The sequence below is a fragment of the Geospiza fortis genome, unplaced genomic scaffold (assembly GCF_000277835.1).
Source record: "Geospiza fortis unplaced genomic scaffold, GeoFor_1.0 scaffold172, whole genome shotgun sequence".
Taxonomy (NCBI): Eukaryota; Metazoa; Chordata; class Aves; order Passeriformes; family Thraupidae; genus Geospiza; species Geospiza fortis.
Genome location: NW_005054309.1, coordinates 134,466 through 161,705, shown reverse-complemented (window position 1 = coordinate 161,705; position 27,240 = coordinate 134,466). Strand labels below are relative to the sequence as shown.

General features: G+C 38.1%; 1 protein-coding gene across 2 annotated transcripts in view; it reads right to left on the bottom strand.

Annotated features, from left to right (window-relative positions):
* ATP13A3 (ATPase 13A3) overlaps positions 1-26,794 on the bottom strand; it is a 51,035-nt gene extending 24,241 nt beyond the window's left edge. For both annotated transcript variants that reach the window (XM_031055474.1, XM_031055475.1), the window contains exons 1-7: positions 26,737-26,794; positions 7,650-7,743; positions 5,740-5,913; positions 5,055-5,225; positions 4,677-4,747; positions 1,089-1,169; positions 305-374 (exon numbers count right to left, since the gene is read on the bottom strand). In XM_031055474.1, the coding sequence (XP_030911334.1) occupies positions 305-374; positions 1,089-1,169; positions 4,677-4,747; positions 5,055-5,225; positions 5,740-5,913; positions 7,650-7,743; positions 26,737-26,774 (699 nt within the window). In that variant the 5' untranslated portion in view covers positions 26,775-26,794. The remainder of the gene's footprint in view (positions 1-304; positions 375-1,088; positions 1,170-4,676; positions 4,748-5,054; positions 5,226-5,739; positions 5,914-7,649; positions 7,744-26,736) is intronic.
* Positions 26,795-27,240: the final 446 nt, after the last annotated feature.

The following is a 27,240-nucleotide window of genomic DNA, read 5'->3' as shown; positions in this document are numbered from 1 at the left end:
AACATAAGTCATTTTATGTTTTAAATTAATTACAAAAAATAAATAAGATGCTGACCCTTTCAAAGAATTCTGATATGTTTTCTAATGTCCTTACTACGGCACCAGACTGTGAACTCTGGAGAGCTCATAGCTGAGGCCTCTTTCATTCTTAGCTCTAAGGAGAGCTGAAAAAAAATGTCCATATGATTTTGTTTTAGAATGCTGGGCTCTAGGGGAAGGTTTACAGCAGTCAATAGTCATTGCACTTGAAACAACTTTCAATTATATACCTTTTTTCTTTAATTTGTTAAAGAAAAGATTTTACCTCCTTAACCAGAAGCTTAAAAATGGAAGGCACTTTCACAGCAATTTCATTTACTCCATAGAATGCTTTTCTGCATTAAAAAAGAAAAATACAAAAAAAAGTCAAGTTTTTTTAGGAGTCTTATTGATGTCAAAGTAATTCCAATAATCTGATCAAGTATAACATGTCCCCAAATCTGTGACTCTCGTCTTATTTATCAGAGTTTCAAAAAGTGCTTTTCAGAAAACATTTACCTAGTGAGATGTTCCAATACAAAGATAATTATTTTATACTTCAATTTAAACTGTACCTTATTTTTTAGATTCTTTCATAACAAGATTTCTCTGTAAACTGTGTATGAGTCCAATGTTATTAAATATGTCATTCTGAAATCCAGTATGTGATTCTCATTCGCTTAAGCTTAAACCAGTGTTAACTCTTACCCTGCAGTAAGACAATGTTTTCAAGGTCCTGTATCTTAGTTTTATTCTTAGCACAAAAAAAAGGCAAATCATGAAAGAGGGAACAAGAAATCAAGCTCTGATGGGGCCAGAGCTGATTAAATGACAGCGACATGAAAAAGCCCTTAAAATTATCTGAGGGGAAAGGCTTTTATTTTAGACACAGATTGCCAGAAGATGAATTGATAAGCAAGCAGATGCTCCCATATTTCAACCTGTATGAAGGTCTCATTTTCAAAAAAATCAGACACTGATCATTCAATTGTCTTCTGTGCTCTTTAACACTCTGAGCACAGGTAATGAAACATCAACAACTCTTCCCTCAAATACTACTGCAATATTACCTGTAATCATGCATTCCCTTTGTCAGTCCTGTGCTGTGTTCGTTATGAATTGCAGAGCAGAAGGTAGATTCATCTAGGCCTCTAAATAAAGGAAAAGTCAATGAGTTATTTAAAAAATCTGATATTTAAAATTAAATCTTCAGTGACTCAAAAGAGCTAGGTCTTTGCCAAGAGGTATACACCATTTTATAAAACAACAAAATCTATGGGCAAATGTGTTCTTAGCTGGTTTTGTCACAACTGCAGATACCAGTAACACATTAAAAGCAATCTTTTTGTTGATATATGTTACTCTGTAGGATAATAATACCTATTCCAATCAAAATGGAGACACAAAATGAAGTAGAATACTAGCATAACTAGTATTCAAAGGCTTCTAAAAAGTGAGCAAGTTTTATAAAACATTATATGAAATCAATGTGAATTAACATTTCTTTAAATTATCTTCGTTTGACTCTAAATAGCAATGGAAGATTTTTAGAAATAATTATTAATTTACTAAATACATCTATACCACAGATATTTTACAGCATCTTACTATCACAGTGTTATCCATGACTAGGAAAAATGCATCCTACATTTTCAGTTTTTCTTATCACCAGAAGATCCATTTTCACAGGATTTCTCCACATGCTGTGAAAGCCAATGCTATGCTTTAGGAAATCCACAGATATGCAGAAACATCTAAAACATCATTGTTTACAGCTATGGGATTGTGTTAACTATCAAATGCAGAAATCAGATGTATGTTGCCCAATATCTCATGGACATACTTTAGAAAGGAAAATATCATCACCTTCCAAAAAGCTTTCACAGACATTATGACAAAAATCAGTATTATTCCACACTAATGTTTTTTATATTGGATATCTATTAAGTTATCTGTCAAAAAGGATTCAGAGTTGTCCCAGTAGAAAAAAAGAAAAAACCCAACTCTTTATTGTGCATATTTTGTAACAATTACTTCCATTCTCTAGAACACAGGGAAAGCTTTAAATATCCTCACTACTGCAAAGCCTAGGATCACGTTCCCACCAACTGCTTGTACAAGAACAGAAGTTGAAAATTATGTGTTAACCTGGCCCTAAGTTTACCAGGTTTCTATAAACCTTTTTAAGTTCAAGGATTTTAAAAATACTATTTTAAAATTTAAAATACACAAAACTCTGTTAACAGCTGTGTCTTTTCCTCCCACTCTACCATGAACAACTTTTCTTTTCCTGAAAGAAAACAAATGTAACGGTGGATTTAAGGAGGGTCTCTAAATTTAAGCGCTCTATAAGCAAATATGCATACCTATGTGTGCCATGTCCATGCAAGGACAGAGCTTCTAGCACAGTGCTCTCTGCTTTTCACACTACTGCTACAGACTGAATTCCCAGGGCATTAAAATCCCTGTATGCAGACTTTATTATATAAAGCACTCATCAACCCACTCAGAAATTCAGTTGACAGTAGCTAAAACAAAACAGACATCCAAGGTCAGAGTTGCATCCTCTTTGGCTATGTGACCAAGCCTGACTTAGTCCAAGAACAATTACACTTGCATTTCCTGTGTTTAAAACAGTGATCGTAATATTATGGTAATATAAAAAGAACAATGATATGAAACTCAAGGTCTCATAACTGAATTAGTTGCCCAAGAAATCTCAATTTGCCCTCCCTTGTGTGTTGTGTTAAGCCTTTCATGATGTGATCAAACTGCTCTGTCTTTGAGTGCTTGTGTAACTGCAGCCCACAGTGAATGCTCCTCATGATGCAGGGTTGTGCTTAGATCACAACTACAAATGTGCTGCCTGCTTTAAGGGTTTTACTGTAAAGGCCTCTGTCTCACAGACTCTCTCTTCATAAATATTAACTTCATTCTCTACCATATGATTAGGTAATATCAATTTTTGGTTTATACATATAAACTGAAGGGCAGAATAAGAAGATATATCTTAGAGAAGGACAACTTTTTCAAGACTTCTTTTCAGAATATTTATCATTCACAAGCTCAGATATTATTTTGCACATGGTATCTAGTACTTCACTACACAACCATACACTTAGGAGGAAAGTTGTAACAAACTGGCATTTTTATCTGACCTTGTGGAAAAGTGACTTAGCGCTCTAACAGTATCCAGTATGTCTCAGATCCACTTTTTTCTCCTCTTTTTTATTCAATAGCTAAATAATCATGTCCAGCTCAGCTACTGTACCTGACTAAACAAGTGGCCAGGCTCAGTCATGGCCAATACATCAAACAAAGGAAAGTTTGGCTTATCAGCAAGAATGTGATTGAATAAATGCTCCCATAACTTCACAGGCATATCTGAGATTTTTCCAGGGCTTATAAATTGGCTGAGTTATCACAAGAACATCAAAAGGCACAGTCAAATAGCCACAAATGCCAAGTTTCAAGTCACTGCTTTAATGCTAAGGAACAACATTTTTTTCTAAACACATGGAGTCATATGATTTTTTTCCAATACCTGTTTTTAAGATACAAGTACAGTTTCTTAATCTCATCTGTGGGAACTATTCCCTTTGAACAGTTTAAATTAGGAGCACTATAGGCATGAAAACAGGAGCCTGCAATGCAAAATGATGAGTGTCACTACCTGCACGACTGTATTTCATGGGAGGCTTAACACAAAAAATGCATACAAAACTTTTAATTACTTACTCCTGAAAACTGAGACATTTCCACCCTCCCAGATGAGGACTGCTCAGTTTTGTAATTGCTTGTGTGGCAGCAATTTATTGAAATTATTTTCATTGCTGATAATTTTCCATATTATTTGCACATACCTTTTTGGGAAAAAACCCATCTCCACATGATGGTTCAGTGCAGTGAACACTAATTCAAGCTTAAAATAGATTTTATTTGTGATCTGAATTTATTGTTTTAATGAGCAGTTGCCAAAAATGGAGAAGCCTGTGCTCATTTAACTTATGGCACTATGAGACAGCCTTATCAAAGAAAGAAAAATTTTCTTCTTCAACCCTAACATCATGCAACACTCTTGCTGGATGAAAGAAAATACAGTGCATCACAAGCTAGTGCGGCCCACTAAAAGACATTTTTTATCAGTGCAACAGACCTGTTTTTGTTACTAAAGAGTAACAAAAGATGGCTCAGATCCAGCTCAACTGCACTAAAAATTAGAAATAGACATACACAAACATGAGCAAAAAAGGTATTTGGTGAATTCCTCTTCTTCCTAGATACTCCTTTTGGATCTAGCTCAGCAACACAAAAAACAAACTTATTCTATCATAAGCAAAGTTTTTGAGTGTTTGTAGAACTACTACTGTCTATGAACAGATGCTCTGATTCTGAACTAACACTCCAAGAACAGGCAAAAAAGCCTGCAGAAGCATGCAGCCTGTCACCCTACACAAATCACACCAGATAAAGGCAGGTTAAACAAACACCTTCCTTCCAAATTCTCCCTGCCCTCACTATGGTTCAAACAAAGACTCAATGAGCTGAAACAGCTGGTCAGAAAATAACACCAATTTTCAGCATGTTCTTAGGCAGGCTATTTTATTTTTTTTTAAATACAGTTTGAAGCACAACACATAAGAAAGAAGTGCTCTTACCGTACAACATCAAAACTTTGAACTGAATCATTCCAAAAATATTTCACACTGTGATGTGTGAAGTAACGAATCTGTAAGGGCAACAAAACATAGATGTCAAACTGGTACCACTTAACACCTCTCCTCTGACTGACTATTCTGAGAGGTGACAGAAACTGAATTTAGAAAAGCTTCACTGAAAAATGAATACTTTTCTTTCAACATAATATTTCAAGCTTTCCACAATTTTCAGTAACAGTTGATTGAGGAGACTTCTGTTCCACTCAAAAATGAGTTAGACTTTCAAACAAAAGTAGCAGCTCACATTTACTGTACTGTGTGCGTTTATTCTCAACAGTACTTGAGAATCACCCAGCACAGTACTGCATCTTTACTTACAGGCAAATGTTTTCTTGAATCGTTTTTATTCTCCTCTGCAGCAGATTCAGAGAAATGAACAGCATGGCCATTTGAAACCTTGTGCACAACAGGGTTAGGATTCTGTAAAGGATTGGCTCCCAAGGAAGGCATAACACGAACCTTTGCACAAAACCATATCTTGAATTCATCCTTAGAAAGAGGGGGGAAATGAGTCAGCTGAAAGAGCATTTAAACAGCATTTTACTACAACAGCTGTAGTAAAATCACAGATCATAGATTAGCAGAGCCCATAGAGAATTACAGAACATATCTCCATGTTAATATCAGCTACCTTAAGAATAATTTTATTTCCACAATTCTAAAAGCACATTTTTGCACTTGGGTCAGCAGTTACATCTCACTTCAACAACTGTATCTTTGCTGAACGAAGAAGGCGAAACCATGTTTTAGCTTATAGGAACAAGGTATTTGTTCTGTAACTGCTGATGACAACAGCATTCCTGTATTTGATTAAACTGAAAGACAGACTACTCGCTATGCCCACTGCAAACAGCTGTCCGCCTTCCCACACAGTCATTCCCCAGGAGCACCGTTCTGCACTGCTGTAAAGCACAGTCATGTCTACACTGCAGGCAGGGACTGCTGTACTCCAGCACACAGAAGGAGCTGCAAACAGGGAGAAGCACATCCCCTGCACACTTACAGTCGTTCTCAGCAGAACCACCTGGCAGTCCTTCAGAGCAGCCCTTCTGCACGTCGCTTTCACACGCCACTGGGGCATCCAGTAGAGGAGGAGGAGAAGAAAGCCACCAGAACAGATCACTCCCACAGTAACTAGCACCAACTTCCAGCGACACAGATCATAGCCATAGATCTCCTGCATGGCAGTAAAACAAGTAATGATGACTCTCTTAATTACTGTGCTTGGGATGCCAACATTAATTTTTCATAATGTGCAGTATTTAAAGCAAATCAAATTTCAAAGCCATTTCCTCTTTTTTCTTTTCTGGGGGAAGGAAAGATTTGGAACACTTAACACACGGTGGAGTGGAAGCAAAAAGGAACACTGTTTTGCTTATTCAGAAATACAAACATCAATAAAAGCCTGACAGAGGCAGATCATCCACTGTGTAAAACAATTCATTGCAAGACTGTCTCCTCTCTGCACTGCTCCCTAAGGACTGAGGCTGCAACACAAACTGCCTTAACTCTCAGTGAACAACATTTTTTGACCATGACACAGCACAGTCAGCTGAACATTTAAGAGCAAAAGTGTGTGGTTTTGTCAAATGCTGATTTTATGACATAGCATTTGATTAGCCAGCATTCATAGTTTTGAATTACTACTGCAGGCTGAATTTTATACATTCTAAAAAAGCTCCTCAATATATCAAACATCACTTTCTAGTAGAGAATTTTGCTTAGTTTGCCTGTCATTTAAAAAGAAATGCTACTTTACAAACTCCAAGACTCACTCTAAGGTTCTGTAATTTGCACCAGTTAGAAAAATCCTTTTCCCATGAAAAAACCCCCAAGTATTCAGTGTGCAAGCACCAAGTCAACTTGATGACAGCCAGGAACAGAAAATAATTTAGTGATTTACTGGACACTGTTTTACATTCCTGAGTTTCACATTACATCATTAGATTATATTTCCTGTTGTAAAAGGGTAATGAAGTTTCCCATTGAGTCCCACCCATTGTTCATACTGACACAAACTTCTTGGATTTTTTTTTTAACTTTTCGTTAAACAGTGCTGGAAATTGTTTAAACTCCTTTCCTAAGAAAAGGCGTTTTAAAAGTTTGGTTTGCCACCTTCTCTGATGACAAAAAGCAGAAATAAAGCCCATTTTCTCCTAGCCCCAAAACACTCTTCAGCAATAAAAATAGGTGAGTGAAAGACGGTGAGAGTGATCAATGCTTATTTTCAGAAGAAAATAAAATTATTTCCTCAAAAAAAAAAATCATTTTAGTGATCAGGCCATAAGCACCTCCTGTTCTAGGATGCATTTGCTTACTTTCTGTATTAGAGCTGTCTAGTGAAGATCTACTTTTCCTAGCAGTGTGGACAAGGACAGAACAGTCACAGAAACCTATCATTTTTGGAAACAAAAATCCCTATATATACCAAATGGACTAGAAAAATCCCTATGAACCCCAAGTGAGCTAGAAATTGAAAGAGTAGCTGCTAGTACTTTCCTGTCAAAGCTTCCTGCTTTGCATCACATTATGAAGGATTAACCTGTCTTAAAATACAACCAAAAATCTCCAGGATTTGGACAGAAGAAACCCCAACTAAGCAAAGAACAACAAAATAATGGTAATAAAAAACCAAAACACAACTCACTTTGTTTCCATTTTCATGTGTAAAAGTGGAAATGTTAAGCACCAAAATGGGTTATCTATTGGACTACTGACCTTAACAAAAACCTTTCCTATCCCAAGACTAATTTCTTAATATCAAAAAATATTGCCAAGGATAATCTTATAAAATTGCTAAATTCATTTAAACAGAGACAATCCACTTCCCAATGTTATATGCCCCCTTTAAGCAGAAAACCCTGAAAATGTGTTTCTTTCATTGTATAAAAAAAGATTAACAGAATTCATTACCATCTCATCTTCCTCTGCTTTATTGACATATTTCTTTTCTTCTTTCTCCATGTTTAGTATGATATGGAACTTCTCGACTTGAGATATGGAAGACCTTCAACAAGACAAGAATTAAAAATGAAAACAACATTACTGATTACTGATAAACCACTAAGTTTAAGGTGGTTTCAAGTTACTTTCGATAAGTACATATATAAAACACAACACTGACCAAATATTAATATTTATCTTCAATTTGCACTGTAGCTAGTTTCTAGAAGTAACTATCCAAGGAGGTCTATAAAAGCTTTATGACTGAACATCAGATGACTACAAGTGAAATACTGCAGAAACATCAGGATTTAAAAGAGGAGGAAGAAGCTTGTACCAATTTAACTCGGCTACATTCTACATGCAGCAAGCAGTTTTTGGTATGTTCTACAAGCTTCATGATGGAAATGTAAATGAATCCTGTAACAAAAAAAAAGCTTAAAAGAAGTAGGTTAATATTACACATTTTTATCACTCTATATGTAATAGTTCCAATCAGATGCTTTCAGAAGTCAGGCTATCCTTCAAGAGGAAATACACAGTACCCCTGAGATCTACACTTCTCATCTGAACAGAATAAATACTTGCTCAAAAACATTTAGTCCCCGGTTCATTATTTCTTAATCAAGACAAGCTTTTTGGTCAGTCTTTCCCCTTCTTTCCAATTCCTCTACTATTCAGTTTGCATCAAAATCTCTCACAGTTGCTAATCTTGAGAGGTGCTTTGAGGACAGATTATGATCACAATTTTCATGAATAAGAAAAGGCATGGAAAAAATATGACACTGTCTACAAGATGAATGTAGTGCACACAGATCCCTACTCCAAAAGGGGAGAGCTACAAACCAAGGCTAAATACAGTGAGGCTTATCAGAATTTTCCTCATTGCATAAGCAAGAAAAATCAAAAGTACCATGTCAAACCACCAAATTTTTGAAATGAAAACTGCATCTAACCTTCATCTGGGCACCCCTGTATATGTTAATTGTATATAATTTATAATTAATGCACAGGAACAAAAAACTACCGCAATTAAAATCACTAAATAGCCTGTGCTCACCTACCAAGACATAGATTAACTGTAATTCTCTGCACTGACATGGTATAGCCTTCAATTTTATTTACTGCACATACATAAATCTCTCAGAAGACAGCACTTACTACCACAGCTTATAACCAGTCCTCAAGTATTAAGTCACAGCACAAGCAGCTACTCTAATTGTCCTTTTTCAGGTTGTTATTATTAATAAGTACATGTTATTTTTAATAAGTCACGTTAATAAGTACAATCACTACCAACTTCTCTGCCACTAACTCCCCAACATTTTCACAAACCAAACCACCAGATTACAAGTCAGATCCTCTCAAAGCCAGCCCCTGGATCCATGCACTTACATTCACCAGCAATGCCAGCTTCAAAGGGTCCCTCCTCCCATCTCCTGCAGCTTATGTACAGCATCACATGCACACGTGTTTTCTGCCACCTAACATCTCCTTCCCACTTAACCCAATAAATGAAGCAGGAACCCAACAGCAAAGGTTTCTTCTGCTACCCAAAACTGGATCTCCTCAGAAATCTATTCCCACTGCTGAATAAGGTCCTAGTAGAAGAAACACACACTCAAAGGAGAGAACTGCATCACAGCACAAAGCTGAGTCTCAGGTGAGAAGCAGCTCAGTATCTCATAAATTGATACAGTTGGCATTTTGTTCTGAATGGAAGGAAACTAACTTGCCAACAACTGCCTCCTTTGATTGGAATATCAGCTCACGCTTCCTTGATTTGTTAAACTGAAGATTTTCTATTGCTATACTATAACTTTACTGCAGATTTATTTGGAAATTAATCCACACAAGTCATTCAAGTTCTAAACCACACTTTCATTTAAATTGCCACTTTCTTAACTAAGGAGCTTTCTATCCTGGGAAAGATAAGATATACATAGAACCAGTTAAAATCTGTCCTAAATCTACACAGGGCTGCTAAGAAAGCTCCTGAGGACAATCTTTGAATTAATTACATCAAACAACTTTATGTACACCATACAAATCACATTTTCAACCAAGAAGTCATGCAGCCAGAAAATGTTCTGTGTATTTACAGAATTATACTCCTAATAGAGTTCACAGGTCCAGGAAAGGATTTTCAGGTTAATCATACTTGAGCTAGTCTGCTCTTTAACAAACACACACTTCCCCACTACAATGTACAGTAACATCAAAAAGGGTTCTGTAGGCAACTCTCCAACCTTGATGGACATATCAAGTAGGAATTTGATACAGGAAACCACCAGGCAGAAAAATAAATGCAAATAGCTTCCAGATCAATGGATCTCAACTGAGATTTCCATTTGGCCAATATGGGACCTTGTGGGACATCATGGCAGCGTGAGAAAGAAGCGCAATTGCCTTCATTTAGGCAATGGGAAGGAAGATCAAGTTGTGGGTCTGAAGTATGAAAGGAAATCTCAGCACTAGCAATAATTCCTGTGATTCCTCTTTGAACAGCTGGGTAGAATCAGACAGGGAATACATGAGGAGAATTAAGAGGCTATTTCTGACTCACATCATTATTACTCCATCTGCATTATTTTATACAGACTCATTTACTGAACAACCTTCAACTAACATGAAGTTAGTTCTCAACATGGCACATACTGCTGGTAGTTTTCCATATTAAAGTCTGATTCAAATCTCTAAACTTAAAAAGCATTATAGAAAGATTTTCTTTGTTGATGGGTCATGAAAATTATTCCTATTCCACAAGAAAGAACTGCACTCTCCCTCCAATCACATCTCTTCTGGCACACCATCAGCCCAAGCATGTCACCACAAGTTCAAATGGGTAAGTTCAGTGGTTTGTGTCCCACTGCCCTGTTGAAAGCTGGGGTTGAACACCACCACTTGGTGCTGCCTCCTTGGGTGACTTCAGGCCGCTGGGTCAGACTGAAAAAACCTTACCAATTCAGAGGAGACTTTAGCAATCTGCATTTGAGTTTTACTTCCTTCCTTCTGTAATATGATGGGGAATAAAACATTACTTTAAACCTTTAATTAAAGATTTAAATATAAACCTTGGTCTTTCCAGACCAAGTAAGAGAGTATGACATTTTACTAGTACTCAAATTGAAGTGAGGTGGAAATCCACTTGCAATAAGCAATATGAACATGAGAATATCCAAATACAATGTGCCTCTGATGCACATTACAGGCTGCCACTCAGCCTCTCTCTGACCCAGGAGTGAACAGCCAGAGAAATCCTCTGCCCCTTTTAACAAATTGAAAATAGCAACCTTTTAAAAAAAGACTTATAACCAATGGAAATGCTGAAAGTTACTATCACTCCACTCATAATTTTTACTTATTGCATTGCTATTGTATAGCTAAGCATATTCTAGAGTCAGAGTAGTAGAAAATATCAAAAAGGTCTGTAAAAGAAAAGGCGGCTTGCCACTGAGATTAAGAAAATGAAATCTCTTGCAACATTGTGTAACAATGTAGGTACAAATTTAACAAATGGTCCAGAGATCAGCTGAACAGTGTCTGAACTCCAAGTACTTCTAAGAGCATACATTTGAGTCACAAGCTTAAACAGTAAATCTGCAACTCTGCAAAAAACATAGTATCTAAAAATTAAGTTGAACAGCATTTCCAATTTGTTACTGTCCTGAAGAGTGTGCAGCTGTGAGCAGGACAGCAGCACCTGCAGCCTCAGACCTAAGTTGATACTTAAGTCCAAGTAAGATACTTATTTTGGAGCTAAAATAAATCACAAATTGGATCACTAAAGAAATTACAGCAGTGTACAGAGTTTAAAACTATATGCATCCCTCACAATGAAGAAAATGCTGCACTTTTTCTCAATTACTACACCACTCCATATTTGTCCTTCTATCCTGACTAAACCAGGATACCAAGCAATTGTACCAAAATATTTGAAAGTAACAAACATTTGTAGCAACAGCACAAGAGGTGCAAGTGAAGTTATGGAGTATTTATTAAGGAAATTCTTCTAAAAGCACCAGAGCAAGTCTCCATCAGTACACCTGAACATTTCTGCAAGCCACACTTTTAAAGGACTACAGGCTTACTTCAAGTCAATTTCCAACAGCTGGCATAATCAGTAAACCACTTCAGCACAAATTTTACCCATAGACTTTGATTTTTGGGGAAGCAAAAGACAATCTTCCCTCTGTTGCCTTCAACATTTGTCCCAATTCCACAATCCTTAAAAAATAAATAATACACGTTGTTGCCATCTGTTTATTCTTCCAGTTTTTCAATATAAGTGGCAGTTTCATAGCTTCAAGAGAAAATTTTTAAAGTCTGGACAAATTACAGCTCCAAAAGGAGAAATTTTTAATATCTCCTGCAACCACAGGGTAATTTAAACCCCAGATTTCTCAGATTAAAATATAATTTTTAAAGCTGAAGTCTTTAATAAAATCCATGTATGGATACATATAAAAATTATCGAGTTATTAAATTTGCTTATGCTCTCATCATCTGTCTGCTTAAAATACGTGAGTAAACTTCCACATTTCTATTTTAAATGCTCTCTACTTTATTCTTTTCAGATTTTTGTAAAAAGTCCTGTGATAACTAATAGTTTCTCTTACCAACGAGCAGTCCAGCAGCTGTCCTCTGCACTTGCTTTTGTTACCATGAGTTAGCGAGGCAGTTCTTAATAACGGAGACCCTATCTACAAGGGAAGTCCTGACAAATGAACTATTTTGTCTAAAATCTAAAAAAAGTCTCCAAGGGCTTTTCAAACTGTTATCAAAAGATTAACATATCAAAGAAAATTTGGCACTGCTTGGAATGCTTTTTTTTTTTCCTCTTCCCTCCAGAGTGGCCGAACAATTGCAAGACTGTGGCCGGGCTGGCGCGGAGGCTGCGCTTCCAGGCATCAGCCGCCCGGTCCAGCTCCTTCTATTCAAACAACAAATGCCTCCCCGGGAGCCTGCAGACACTCGCAGGGCTGTGCACAAGCCCTGATACTATCTGCCCAGCTAAAAGCATCTATGCTTCTGACCAAACCCTTCCTTGTATTTACAGTGCTTGTGAGTGAAGACAACAACGTTCATGCTGAGGAACTAAAGGCAGCGGGTCAGAAATGCATGCATTTCTCACTCTCAGCATTTTGCACTTTATCACAGAGCATAATGAAGCAATCACACACACCAGATCAGATGACCTTTAGAGACTGAGTGCTACAAAACTAAGAAAGTGAACTTTGTCACTACCTGAACATCACAGAAACAAGGTACTTTTCTGTACAAGGCAAGGCTCAACCAGCTCTGCTTTGGTAAGAACACAAAAGGCAAATCAAGAGATGTAGCAAGGCAGACAGAAAAAGCAAGAGACATATAAGAGAGGCCAAACTTCAAATTCACCTCTGTGCAAAGATCAATGCAAGTAAATCTTCCTCAGCACCCTATGTAATTGCTCTCAATAAATAAATCAAACAAAGTAAACTAATACAGAAAGAAAATTAATAACAAAAAAAACCTGACTGACCTGTCTAGAAAACAATCGAACACAATTCCTATTCCTGACATCTGAGCTACTGTCCTAGAAAGTGACTCACCAGGCTCTCCTGGGTCCAAACAGGCTACTAAAGGACTAAAACTCCTCTTTCAGAACTTACTTACAACAAGTACATCCTCCACTAAGAGCCACCTTTCATCTCTGTTATTAAAAATTAAGTTTCTAAATAGCGCAATGTCATGAAAAGCCTTTCATATTTCCGAATAAAAAACATCTTGAAAGTCATCATCTTCCACTGTATCCCAACTAGCTGCCAAAACACAGGGGGAAAAAAGTGGTTTTTTTGCAACTTGAAAGCCAAACATTCTTAAGTCACTCAGAAATTCAGAATTTCTGCACTTTAGAGCAATACTTTCAACAATTTACCCGAAGAAGAAATCAACCCTACAAGGGAACAAACCTTACAAAGGCAATGTTTACCACTAGGGCTTATTCTTGTTATGGTACCATGAGATTCACACACATTGAGATGATTTACCAAACAGTCCATTTTTTCCAAACATTATAGTGAAAGTTTTTGGGATTCATGCAATGGGCCCAAAATGGAAGTAAAAGAATTGCTACATATACACAAAACACCAGCTAATGCTCAATCACTGCTATACCGGCAGTAATGAAATTAAAACTGAAGAAACACTCAAACTGGAAGAGCTGTAACAGACCAGGAAGAGGAATTAATGTATCTTCTAAGAAAATATTCCATCTAAAAATACATCCGACTTCTTAGGAAAGATGAAAACTCAGCCTGGGAGACAGCTGACCATTAGGAGAAAGGGATGGCAGTTCATTTTCCTTGACATGAGGAAATATTTTCCTTGAAAGAAGGCTAAGAAAAAAGATTATAAAATGCTTACAAGGACATTCTTCTCAAAACATACTTCATAATATCCTGCATATGCATAAAATCAATCACCAAAAAAGCAAATTTGGACACAACATTTCCAGCTTGCAAGGGACGGAATCAAAATTTCTGCCCACAGCGTCTTGGACATAAGTGCTGTATTTACTTTTCCAGTCTCTTTTACATATGATACCCTACTTTAGCATCTATAAAAATAATGTATTATTTCCTAAAATTTCTCCACTGGCAGCTTTTGAAACAAGACAGACAGAATTTGCAACCGCTGAGAATGGAAGAACGACCACTTTAATACATTTGCAATTAAAAATCTTGAAATCTATTCAAACAGCTATAAGAAAGTCCTGCCAAAATGCACCTCATGACGTCTTATCACCAAACAGTCTGGAATCAGGATCCATCACTAGTCTCTGTACATCCTTTAAGGAAAAGAGATTCTGAGCTGTTCTTTTTGGCTTCTCAGTCTCCAAGGAGCTTCTGTACACAGGTATGCCTGCACTCTACATCTTTGGTTCTCTGATTTTGCCTCACTGTTGCAGGTAGCCAGGACCAGGGCCACGGTGTGTGCCAGATGGATTTTGCTACACCCTGGACTTGGAAGGATCCATGTCTGAGCAGCAGCACAATGCCAGAGACATCTCACACCACCTGGCAAGCCTGACCCCACATGAGAGAGCCCCTGTGCCTGTCTCCAAAACACAAAACCCATGCCACTCAAAGGCATGGGGCTATCACATTTTTGTGACTTTAAAAACCAAAAGGTTATGACTTTTGCTTCAATATGCATTACCATGAGCTTACGCACATAATGCACTTGTCAAGTTTTCAGTATTATATGAACATTTTTACAAACATGAGATTTACAAACACAAGAGATGCTCTACTTGAGAGGCAGCCTCACCCTAAGAAATGCACCTAACAGAAATGGGAGCTGATGCAGTTTACAGCTCTCCAGTACCTTGCAGCTGAGCCCTTAAACACTAACTTATCCACATAATGTACAACAGATGCTCAGGTAAGACATACAAACTAAAATAACTGTGCAAGATCAAAAATCCTTCAACTGCATTTTGAAAGGAGTTAAGGTTATAATTTGTACTACAAACAAAGCTTAACACTTTAGTCAACTAACCAAGCTCTAACAATAAGAATGACATAATAGTTTAATGAATACATGGAAATTTTACAAGTACACGAGCTAAATTTTAACAAAGCCCTCCACTCAATACCTATTTTATCACTTCCCATCTTAGGCTTTCTGTTATAATACAAGCTTTTGTTTCTGTGTTTAGGCTTAAGGAAGACCATTGTATCCAACAATCACCAAACCAAAATTGTATTTACATTTGTAGAGTGTATTCTTTGTAAAGTATACTTTTTGCAGGCTGTAAGAGCAATTGCAATGTTTATAGTAGAGTAAGGGCTACATTAAGGAAAGATAATTCTACATCTAACAATAAACTCAGTATGTCAATTCATCATGATAACAAAGTACTATAGCCAATACTACACTCAAAACTTACTTTCTAACCAGTCTTCAGATCATTATTTTCAGATCACTTAGAAATTTGTTATTAATATAGCAGCAATGAAGAAGTTGAAGATATGTTGGAAGAGAATTTAGGAAAGTTGTTGGTCGTCTCAAGGACAATTAGTCAAGCATTTTACCACCTAACCTTCCCATCATCTCATTTATCTTTCTTCAAGTAGCAGCTATTCACATTAAAGAAAATTTTCAACTTGAAACCAAGCACCAAAACTCACAATCACCCAAAGCTTGTCCCCACTCTCAGGCTCACAGAAACAGAGTCTTTACCCATTTCTTTTCAGATTTCTGGATCTCTTACCTAACTGACATGAGAGAAAGAAGACCTGTCCCACAGTCAGGGAATCCAACAAAGCATACATTTATTTTGGATACTTATTAGTTCTTTTGTCTCTTAGAAGAATATACCAGACATTTGGGTTAGAATTCACAGACTATGTTTTGTTTGTTCTTGGAAGAGAAAGTTAAACTGTTCCAAATATCTTGGGTAAGGCATGGCGCCATTACACCCAGCATGAGCTCTCAAGCTAAGCACTAAGGCTGCTTCCAAAGAAATGGTTTTTTCTCACAAGAGGTGTGAACTTGACTCAGGCCTTCTATGTGATTAAATAACCAAGACTATTCTAGATAATGGGGATGGCAAAGATGCCCCATCCCAGCACCAAGAGACAGGCAGCCATTCTAGTGGAGAACTGGGAGTCTGAAGACCCAGACCCAGCAACAATGGGTCCTTTCAAGGAAGCATTTCCCCTTAGGGGCTGTGCCAAGAGCCCAACCTTTCCTGTGTGGCTGCCGCCTTATTGTGCAATGTAGAGTATCTGCTTCCTGGGATATATTTGCTTTTGTAGTATGGATGCTCAATAAAAGGAGGCAATGACTTTTTTTCCTCTTCCTCTTAAATTCTTGGAAAATATTTTTGAGGTTAACATAAGAACACTTGAATCAAATTTCTCTTCGTCTGCAAGATCATCAAGCACAACTAGACTAATCAAGAGATGAACTTTCCTCTGAAGTTTAGACATTTAACTTTTGTTTCCTCAGAAGCACATGTAGTGGCATACAGCTATGACTACAACAGTCACACTCATAAGCAAGCAACTGGCTCTTTCACATCTTCCTTTCCCATCCTATTTATGACTTAATACCTCTCACTGCTTTCAGCAAAGCATTCTCAGACATAGCAGCAGTATTTCTTCAGTTTCCTGAAGTCAAAATGCAAAACTTAGATATTCTAAAGTTCAACTATGTAACTACTAAAAGTACACAACACAAGAGTATATTCCTGAATAACAGATTGTACTAATTATACACCAAATTGTACTAATTTCTAAAAATGTATTTTGTAATGAAATCTATACATTAAACCAGGGGGTTCTGTTTACTGAAAGCACAATTTTTAAAAGTAGTCATAATAAACTGACACAAAGTTTGAAGTATGTGGTACATTCACTTAACTTAGATCAGAAACACTTCAAAGAAAAAGCTCTTGTCTGCAAACTTGTCAATCAATAGAAATACTGTGCATGACAGATGCTGCTAAAACTCTAAATATCATATAACAACACTAAATATTAATGTTAAAAGACTGTATAGATTCAATTTGAGACGTCACATATGACAATTAATTTGTTTTGTTCTCAGATTACAGTAACTGAAATAATTAACACAAAAATCCACAAAGAAGTTTCATTCCAAGATTGAACTGCTGTACAGGACAATTTTTTATGTGCAGGAATTTATAGAACCTGACAGCTTAACTCCTGAAATTGATTAATTTACACTCAGAACTACCATATGAGGCAAGATGAAAAAAATCAAAGGGGGAAAAGCTGCACACTCTGTTTCCATGAAAAGAAGTTTGACAAAGACAAGAAGAGAACAGACATTCAGGACTGAAACATTTAACTCCATGCCTCCATGCCTGTAACGTAAATCCTGGCCCACATCCACCTAGCTACTATGCCCCAGTCATTCAGAACAGTCCTACAAAGCCAGAAGAGCTTCAGAGATTTAGTAAACAGTTGTATTTCAGAGAAGGGCTTCTACAATCTATGAAATTAAATTAACTCCCCATATGCTACTACAATACATTTCATCATTGCCTTAAATAGCTCTATTTAAATGACACAATTCAGTGGTTCTATGCCCCTTGGGAATGACTTCCACAGCATCAGCAGTGAGAGACATCTCCTGTATAATGCAAAGAGACTGCAAAAATCTGACAAGGGATATTCCTTTAACTGCTGCAATCTTCTCAGCCCTAATGACATCAGCAAAGGTCTTGAATCTTGCTTCTCCCATAAGTAATAGCTTTTGTTTATCAGTCCATTTATAGTTAACTTTTATCCTGCATACTTACCTTAAAGGAGAAATTCTGCCTTAACATATCTTGTCTACAGCAACATTTTAATCTCTGTTTGAAATATCTTTTTTAGAACTTATCTTTCTTTCCTAGCTATAAAAATTTTTATAACAGTATTAAGAGGTGTAACTGTATCCATCTTCTCCCCTCGAGGAGGCAAGTTTCCTTAAAAGCAAGACTGAAATGCTTCAAGTAAGTGAAGTGTATCAAGGAGTGCTTTTTCCTCAAGCATTGACCTCACTAACTGAAATATCACCACTGTCTAGCCAAATATTCAGAAGTAGCCTCTTCCCAGGTAGCTCTAGTCCAGATGCTTGACCCAGCTTTCCCCCTTCAGCCTTGCTTTTTCATAAATATTAGGTGAAAACCGAGGTCAGCTTCCTAAAGCACCACTGAGGACTGCCACAATTTCACTTATACTAAATGCCCCAGTAGCTTTAACTCCATACTCCTTGTATCAGTGGCATGGAAGAACAGAAAGGCTAATAGAGCAACAAAACAATGGGCCAGAAAGGTCAGATTAAATGTGCATTTCCCCTGCAGTCAAGGAGACAGCACAAAGAGAGTGACATAATGATGCTCCCCAGTGCACAATCTCCAGTCCCAGGGACTTGTAGTTCAAGAGTTTCATGAGCCAAATACCCTATCATCTTATTTATTACTAAGTGGATTTTTCCTGGGGTTTTACAAATTATTTTGTGGCACATTTTAAGCTTGCCATCATCCTGCAAAGAACTCCTGAATTCACAGAAGATTCATTCTGCCCTTATTCTGACCCTCAATCTATTAGCTTTATGAACATGCACTCTGGTTTCTCCTTGCCTACAGCATTCAGAAAAGCAAACCGCCAAACAACTACGTAATTGGAATATAAGCAAAATAATCAAAAATGTTTTGAAAAAGACTGAAGCTCTGAACATACCTCCTTTCTATGGGACATTAAGAAAGTAAAAACATAGTAACTGGTGGTTGATTCCTATCTTTCAGGCTGTTGTTATAGGTATCAAGCTCTTTTTCATAGCTGTATATACCACCACACTTTCAAAATGGAAAAACGCTAACCTAGCTAAAATCAAAATTAGTAGCCAAAGAATGAGGATGTTCTCTGACAGAGGGACACACAGATATAAAACACACTCTTCAGGAATCCAGCAAAGGTAAGATGGGAGGATAGAGCAAAATGCCACACAGACTATTCACCATAAAATACTGCCCCACAAACTAAGCAAACTGTCTGCATACAGCACAATGTCTGCACTACCAAAAATTAGCCTCCAAAATAAGTGAGCTTTACAAAAGGTGAACCACTTCCATTAAGCTAGGCCAACAAAAAGTATTTTCAGAGAGTGCACACCAAAATATTCTCAACCCAATACATTGTTCTGTTGACAGTACCTCATCAACCAGCAATACTGACTTGACTACAAGGCTGCATGAGTTGTGCCACCACACCCATCCATGGTACATACAAGTGTTATCAGACTTCAGCCACACAGACAATTCTGGCATTTAAGATACTATTTCTTCACAGACATTTATGCCAGCAGAGGATGACAGCAAGCAGGAAACTGAGACTATACCTTTGTTCCAAATGCAAGGTGCAGACTGCACTAATTCAAAATACTCTGCTCTGAAACCAGAGCCAAGGACTTCTATGACATGTTCCAGCAATGGACTTATGTGGAACAGCATCTCCAGCAGAGACAGGTACTATGTAACACACCAGATAGTCACTACTGAAATGACCACAGCATAAGAACTGGGGTTACAAATGCTACCAGCATAGCAGCAGCAGCTTAAGGCATACAAGTCCTCCATAATACATGCTCAGAATGCAATCATGCCAACAATCTCCCTACTTAAAAAACCTGTCTCTGGGGAAGGGATTTTGACAGGTAATGGAAAGGGTGGCAGAAGGAAGAGTGCTGTAAGGACAAATCCATCTGCACACTACTGAGTAAGGACTCTGCCAGGCTGACAAGACCCTAAGTTATTTTCTATTGTGCTCTCACCCTACAAAAGGCATGCAATTTGTTTGGTGAAATTTGTGTGTTCTTATTTTTGCCTGTCCATTACTGAAGTTATTTCTGCTGGAGAAGACAAGTGTCATAAACAAATGAAAATTATATTGCTATCAAAAATTTAAATTTGTAGATGAACTAAGGAAAATTAAGATGTCAGGAGCACAAGTAGACTTTCAACCAACTTCAACTGCACAACAATGGTTTTCCAAGTGCTCCAGTTCACTCAGACACATTATATCTGCCTCTGCTCCAGACACATGCCCTTCACCACAGGTTGATCTCACCCAAGCAGTTGAAGGCCATCACAACAGTACAACTGTAACACAGCAGAAGCTGTGTTTCATCCATCCACTGCTGGCATTTAAAGTCTGGCTGTCTGAACTGGACTCAACACCATTACCCCCAACACAAGTTTTCAATATGGCCAGTATTAAGGCTCAGTAGGCTGCCTCTAGCAATAAAGCATGGCTATGATGCAGGAAAATAATGTCAGGACCGTCTCTCAAAGCACAACTTAAGGTTTTGAGGTCCTCAGTAAATGGATGAACTGAAGATAGGGTTAATCTAAAGAATGCACTCTGCAAGACAGCACATTTAACAGCCCTTTTATGTTTCCATTTGAATTACCAGTTGGTCTGAAAAGAACTTTTTGCTGGCTTGTCAGATCTGGAGTACTGCTCTAGTGACACAGGCACCACTTTCAGACAGCAGCACCCTCAGCCAAAGAGCACTCAAGCCAGTGGAACAACCCTTTGAATTCACTGGACATTGGATCCAGCTTTCACAAATTGGTGACAACAGCAGATATGTTGAGAACCCTCCATGCCTGTATGATAAAAATAGACCCCTGTTTGAGAAACAGAGGTAAGAAAAATTACGCCCCCCCCAGAGAAAAAAAATCTAGCCAACAGTAATAGGGCTTTTCAGGAAATTAACCTGTACCCAAAAGTTAAACAGTTCAGTAAATATTACAGGGTAAAGGTAAAGTCAGGAAGGTAATGCAACTCAACTGTACAATCTCCCCACCAGAGGCCAACCATTATCCCTGTCACTGACCTTTCAGCTACTGCTATCTGCTGCTGCACTAAATGCAGCCTCCAGAAAATAAGGTCTTGCTATTGTTGATGTGAAGCACCATAGCAGATCTTAAGGGCAGAGTTCATGAGGGTAACTGTACTTTTCTTCAAGATTTGGAGACATGATATAGCAGCAAAATTAACTGAAAATTAACTATGGCACAGGATTAACTGAAGTGTTTTTCACACATTGCAGTTACATTACAAATCAATTGCTGAAAGAGAAGGATTAGCTGGATCCTTTGTTTTGCCACACAGACTACTGCAGACAATCAAAAGCAATGGTAACAGTGCATAAAAACAATGATATATAAAATAGCATGGCTATACTCAGTTGAACCTTCCACTTTGCAATGGGTCCACCCTCACTTAGTGAGGATCCCTGCAGTGGTGAATTTACCACAGTATGGGAACTGCAAAGAGACCCTCAAAGCCAAAGGTGGACCTTTGTAACTATGGATGAGAAACATTGCAAGATTATCACCTGAAGCTAAAGCAGTAATCTGAAAGCTACCAAGATTACTAAAATGAATGGAAATTCATCAGAGCCCTGCTAGGTTTAACTCACACAGACTTTGCTAACATGCAGTACCTCCACCATGGAGGTTTAGAACATCTTGACAGCACAAGAAACCTCACTCCATTTGCAGGATGCAGCATCCAGGAGAAGCCAGTAATCCCAAACACCGAATGCTTCCAAACCAATACAAGCACCACAGCTCTAACCATCTGAACCTGCACAAGATCTACACCCACATGATACGACCAAGAGATTGACAAAAAAATTCCTGTCTATTTCTCCCTCTCTGGCTCAAACATAACATCAACTAAAACTAGAATGAGATGAAAGGGACATTAATTGTGAGTTTAGTCTATTCTCCAACCTAAACCATATACCATTCCTTCTAAACATACAAACATGTTCTTCACGGCCACAAGTAAAGACTTCCTAAAGTTCTACATTAACTGTGAGAAATGTTGAAAACTTAATTGTTTTCTGTGATGAAAGTTAATCCCACTTCAATGTGCCCATCATGGCCACTGAAAATAGCATTTCCCTCTTACAAATCTTTTAAATACTTGAAATCTCTTACATGCCCCCTAAACTCCTCATCTCCTGCCAAAATAACTTGGATTTTCTTCCACATTTATGAAGCTGCTTCCTCGAACTCTGATTACTCTCATTTCTCTACTCTGAACTCCTTCCAAGTGGTCCAAATTCTTCTTGAATCTTGGCACCCAAAACAGATGCTGTCTGCACAGACTGTACATCAACAGCAAATAAAGCCAATGGATTCAAACTTTATGTCCCTCAGACAATACTCCTGTTTAAACACCCCACTAAGATATTTGCCTTTTCTGCAAAACAGCATGACACTGACTCATGTTCAACTTGTGATCCAGTACACCCCCAGGTCCTTTTTCTAGTAGCTAACCAGTTATTCTTCACCCTGCATTTCAACAGCTGGCAATTCCTGCCTAAGTGCAGTACCTGCATTTGTCCCTACTGAATGCTGTGTGACTTTTTCAGGTTATTTTGAACTGTCATCATGTCCTCCAACACAGTCCCTGAGAATTTAATAAGCACATTTAATCAGCCAGCTGACTAATATTTTCATTAACGGCCGGGACCCAGGACAGAATCCTTCAACATAACTTCTCATTTTAACACCAAATTGTTAATTACAGTTCTCCAGATAGGATCATCTACCCCCAGATCACGCCTCCATTTACTTATGAGGCCATTAAAATGAGGAAAACCTTTTTAAATCAATCAATTCAGGAGACTAAACCTCCAATGCTTCTGCTATAGCCACTGAGCCTTCTGCTCTGCAGTAAAAAGGTATCAAGGCTTCAGACACAATTACTTTTCCCACAAATCAGTTCATGCTGCTGTATCTTCCAAGCACTTGAAAATAGAATGTTTGCTTATTAATCTCAACTGATGGAAAAAACTGGGACAAACTGAACTGTCAGACTGTAACTCATCTTCCTCAGCTCTTCTCCTTTGTAACTGTCTGAAGACTCATCCTCTGCCAGCCTTCTAGTACTTCTGAGTAGTTCTACATAACATTTTTGAGCAGTTTTAAGAATTGTACAGCGAAACTTACCAGGGCCAGTTTACACAGAAACATCTAGTGGAAGTATGCTGTAGTGTAAAATATTACCTTGTCACAAATATTCACAAGATTAAGCACCTGCATGACACTATGTGAAAGACAAACAAAACAGGCACTAAGCCCTTCAAATGTTCTGCACCTCCTGCAGACTGTGCTCTCCCCACCAAATCAAGTGAGCATTTCCCAATCTTCCTGCTACTACTAAGATACTTTTACAGGTAGCTTCAGACTTTTATGTCTCTTACTACTTGCCATTCCATTTGCACTGTAGCCTTTGTGATATCTGCCCCTACTTGTCTTTTTCACGTGGTCTTCACAATGTGAGTCAATTTCACATTCTACATGTATTTTCTTCCTTCATCCCAAGTCACTTAACTGTTCTTACTCCTGTTTCTCAAAAGCCTTCTCATTACACTGTTCTCCTATCCTTTAAAAGAATCAGCTGTGATTTCACATCCATAGCCATTTACCACCTTTCACTTTGACATCATCTGAAGGAGAATAAAATCTGAAGGAGCTGCCATTGTTGTTACTGCATGTAGCCTCTAAACTGAAAATATCACTGCCATATAACCCTGTTAAAGGTCAAAAAAAGAGAGCTGTGTATTTTGATTTTGAAGGATGATCTTTTAGTCTTAAATACCACATAAAAAAATCTCAACTAAAAAGTAATGGACTTGCTACCAGTTCTACTACCACATCCAGAGCTGTTTTAAGATGAACAATGCAATGTCACAATTCTAATAAAGCAGAATCATAAAAAAAGGGTTTAATTCTTTCAAATGAAAAACACACAATGAAAAAATGAAAATGCAGAATGAATGCTAATGCAGCTAATTCTGCTAAGTTTGATAGGATGATGAATGTGATTGACACTGCACCACTTCAGAGCAATCAGCAAGATTCCACAGCCAGGGAGAGCCCTTCCCAATCCCAACCCATGCACAGCACTCCATGAAGATAGTGCAGAAATTATACAGTTTAGAAAAGGAGCTGCAAGACACAGAACTTCAGCTTTCTGTGCAGATCACATCCATAGCTCCTAAACAGAAATTGTGAATCACCCATCCTTTTTTATTTAAGCCTGCTTTTCAGCTACCAAAAATTAAAGTTTACAGTCTTATTTCAATCAGGAATAAAGGTGTCAGACTTGGAGCTATAATACAGCTACAGTTTACTACAAAATGAACTTTTGTTCTCTGCTATGCAGATTATTTAACAAAGGAAGCAGCTTTTTTATGAATGAAAACTATTTTTAGCTCATTGTGTAACAGTGAAAGGGAAACATTTTAGCATTACTGTTATTTAAAACACTTTTTTCAATGTTTTCCTGTAAAATTAGGATTTTTGAACTAGGATTTCTCTTGTATGAACTTTCTCATGCTAATCAAAACCATATCCGAGCACCAGTAAGAATGTTGAAACTGAAAGCCCACAAAAACTACTTATCTGCACAACAACACCACTCCAGACCCAAAGCAGGTTTGACCATAGTAGATGCCATGCTGTGGAGACCAGTAATCCCTGTCCAAAAAAACCTGCACTTAAACACAAGCTCTGTTCTCCAAGGCAATTCTTGCAGACATTCAAGAGATGAGCCTGAACACAAATGGCAGAATATTTATGTTCACATTACATTGATAAGGTTTGGGCACTGAGTAAATTAAATCTAAGGAAACCCTTTTTTTTCTAATTTCCAAAACTCAAGACTTTTAGAAGATTTAACTAAAGGACTTTGTTTCACAAAGCAATAAAGGAATGACACACCTTCTCTCCAGGCCAGCTACCATCAGGCTCTGTCCTGGGGTGACTTTATGATGCTGGCATCCATCTGTGTCTACCATACAGACATCAAATAAGGAAGGTGTTACAACCAGGCTCCCTGATCTGCAGTTGAAGATGCCTGAGCACAGCACTCAATAGAGACATTTCTCACAACAGAAGTAATAACTTCTACACCAGACCTGGGACAAGCTAAGTCGAAGTAATCCCCTGCTGCAGATTTCTGCTGTTTACAGAAATAAAGCAAATGCTATCTGAATGTTTCCAGAAAAAGGAACAAGGCTGCAATGCTCAAAATGCTTGATGAAAACCTGACCTTTCCATGTCAGTTCCCAGTTCTACTACTGATTTCCTCTATGACCTGGACACTCCATTTGGACCTGGCTTTAACAACAGAAGGGTATTTTACTTCCACAGAATAACTGGAATTTGTCTTCACCTCACAGAAAATCAATGTCCTGTTGGCTGTTTTATACTCCACACAGAAAACAACAGGATAGTACCTCCTCAAGGCAAATGAGAAAATATAATCTTAGGGTTCCATGTCAACATAGAAATATTTCCTTCTTTTTAAATAATTTATTAGGAACACAGCAAAATAGCTTGTCTGATGTGCCATGCCTGTCACATGGCAAAGGAGCAGAAGAGGACTGAATCACAAAGTTTCTCAATCACTCAGACCTCATGATGCAACTTCCCTTCCTGCTAGGCAGCCCCCACGCTCCCTTGGAGGCACTGCAGCTTCCTGACCAGGCAGCTGGGACCTTTCAGTCCTCTCCCTCAGGTTAGGGATGAATTAGTGCCTACCAATGCCATGAGGTCCTCCACAGACTAGCAAGAAATGAAAAACAAATACAGGAACAGATGCCTGATCCTAGAAGACAACTAACAAAAAATTAAGTGGGGAGAGCAAAACAAGCTCAAAGGCTAGACAGCACTACAGGAAGACACCAAGCAGAGCTTGGAACAGCCCCACTGCTCCTGGGAGCTATTTGGGAAAGCAGCAGCTGCTGCCCAGCAGCTCTGCTGGAGTCTGCAGAACTGCTCAGACCCCTTCCACTGCTTACACCTCCTTGTGTCACAGACAGTCAGCCTTGGTCAAAACCAGTTAACAAAAAATCTCTCTTGCTCATTTTCTGAAGCACTTTAAAAACTGATAACCTTGGAGCACATCAGTTTTTCACAGCTCACCTAGGTGCTCACAGTGGAACACTCCATGTAGCCAGAAGCCAGTGTTCTTTCCCACAGGTGACTCCACCAACAAGAGATGGCATTTTTGTTCCACTAAATCTTGTTAATGATATACATCTTAGAAGTCAGGAGGGTGAGATCAGTACCAATCAATTTCCAAGTCAATTGTACAGTTCAAAGTTTACACAGCATATTTTCTTTAAACTTTGTGAAACTGTACTTGTAATTAACCAGAAAAAGCAGCTAACAAAAGCAGCAGTACGCAGCCAACAGTGTCATGCCAAATACCAAGACAAACATTTCCTCAGTACAGGTGTAATAAAGATACACTGCTGTCACTCATGACACCGATACAGGGACATTAAGTTGATGAGGATCACACTTACACCACAGAGTAAATTTAAATAATGCCAAAAAAACTGTTTCTCACAACATCAAGAAAATCAATATTCTACAGGATGTAATGGTGTACAAAATGTTAAGAAAAGGTAAAAGTAGGAATTCTTTCAAACATGGTGGAACTGATGGCTGAAAAATATTGCTAACCTGTCTGAAGAGCCAGTGCGTGGACAAATCTCATACATACAACAGCTGAGTCACCTACAACAAAAAAAAAAACAGTTAGAGTAATGAATAGGCTAAATGAAACATAATCTTGATTGCCCCTGCTAAGAAAACACCACACAACTGCAGTGAGTGCATACTGCAAAGAAAACATATTAATGAATTCTAACTCAGCAACCTCAGAGGAGGAAGCAGCCAGCCAGCGTGGCCAGACAACTATCAGCACTCATGTTAGAACAGTTGAGAGTTAACATCTCCCACTGCTGGAGGCTATGCTAGCTCAGCTTCCTGAAGGGCTCCAAAAGTCTCTTCCAACTACAGCACCTGCAGGGATACACTGATCCCAGCAGGCAAGCCAGAGCACTGATGGTAGCAGCAAGCTTTCAGAGCCAGTACTGTAGATACTCAAGTTTATCTTCACCTTCAGTATCAATTCTGTGAAGGTTCTCAGTGTTTAATTCACCTAGAAGCTGTTTATCCCTGCAC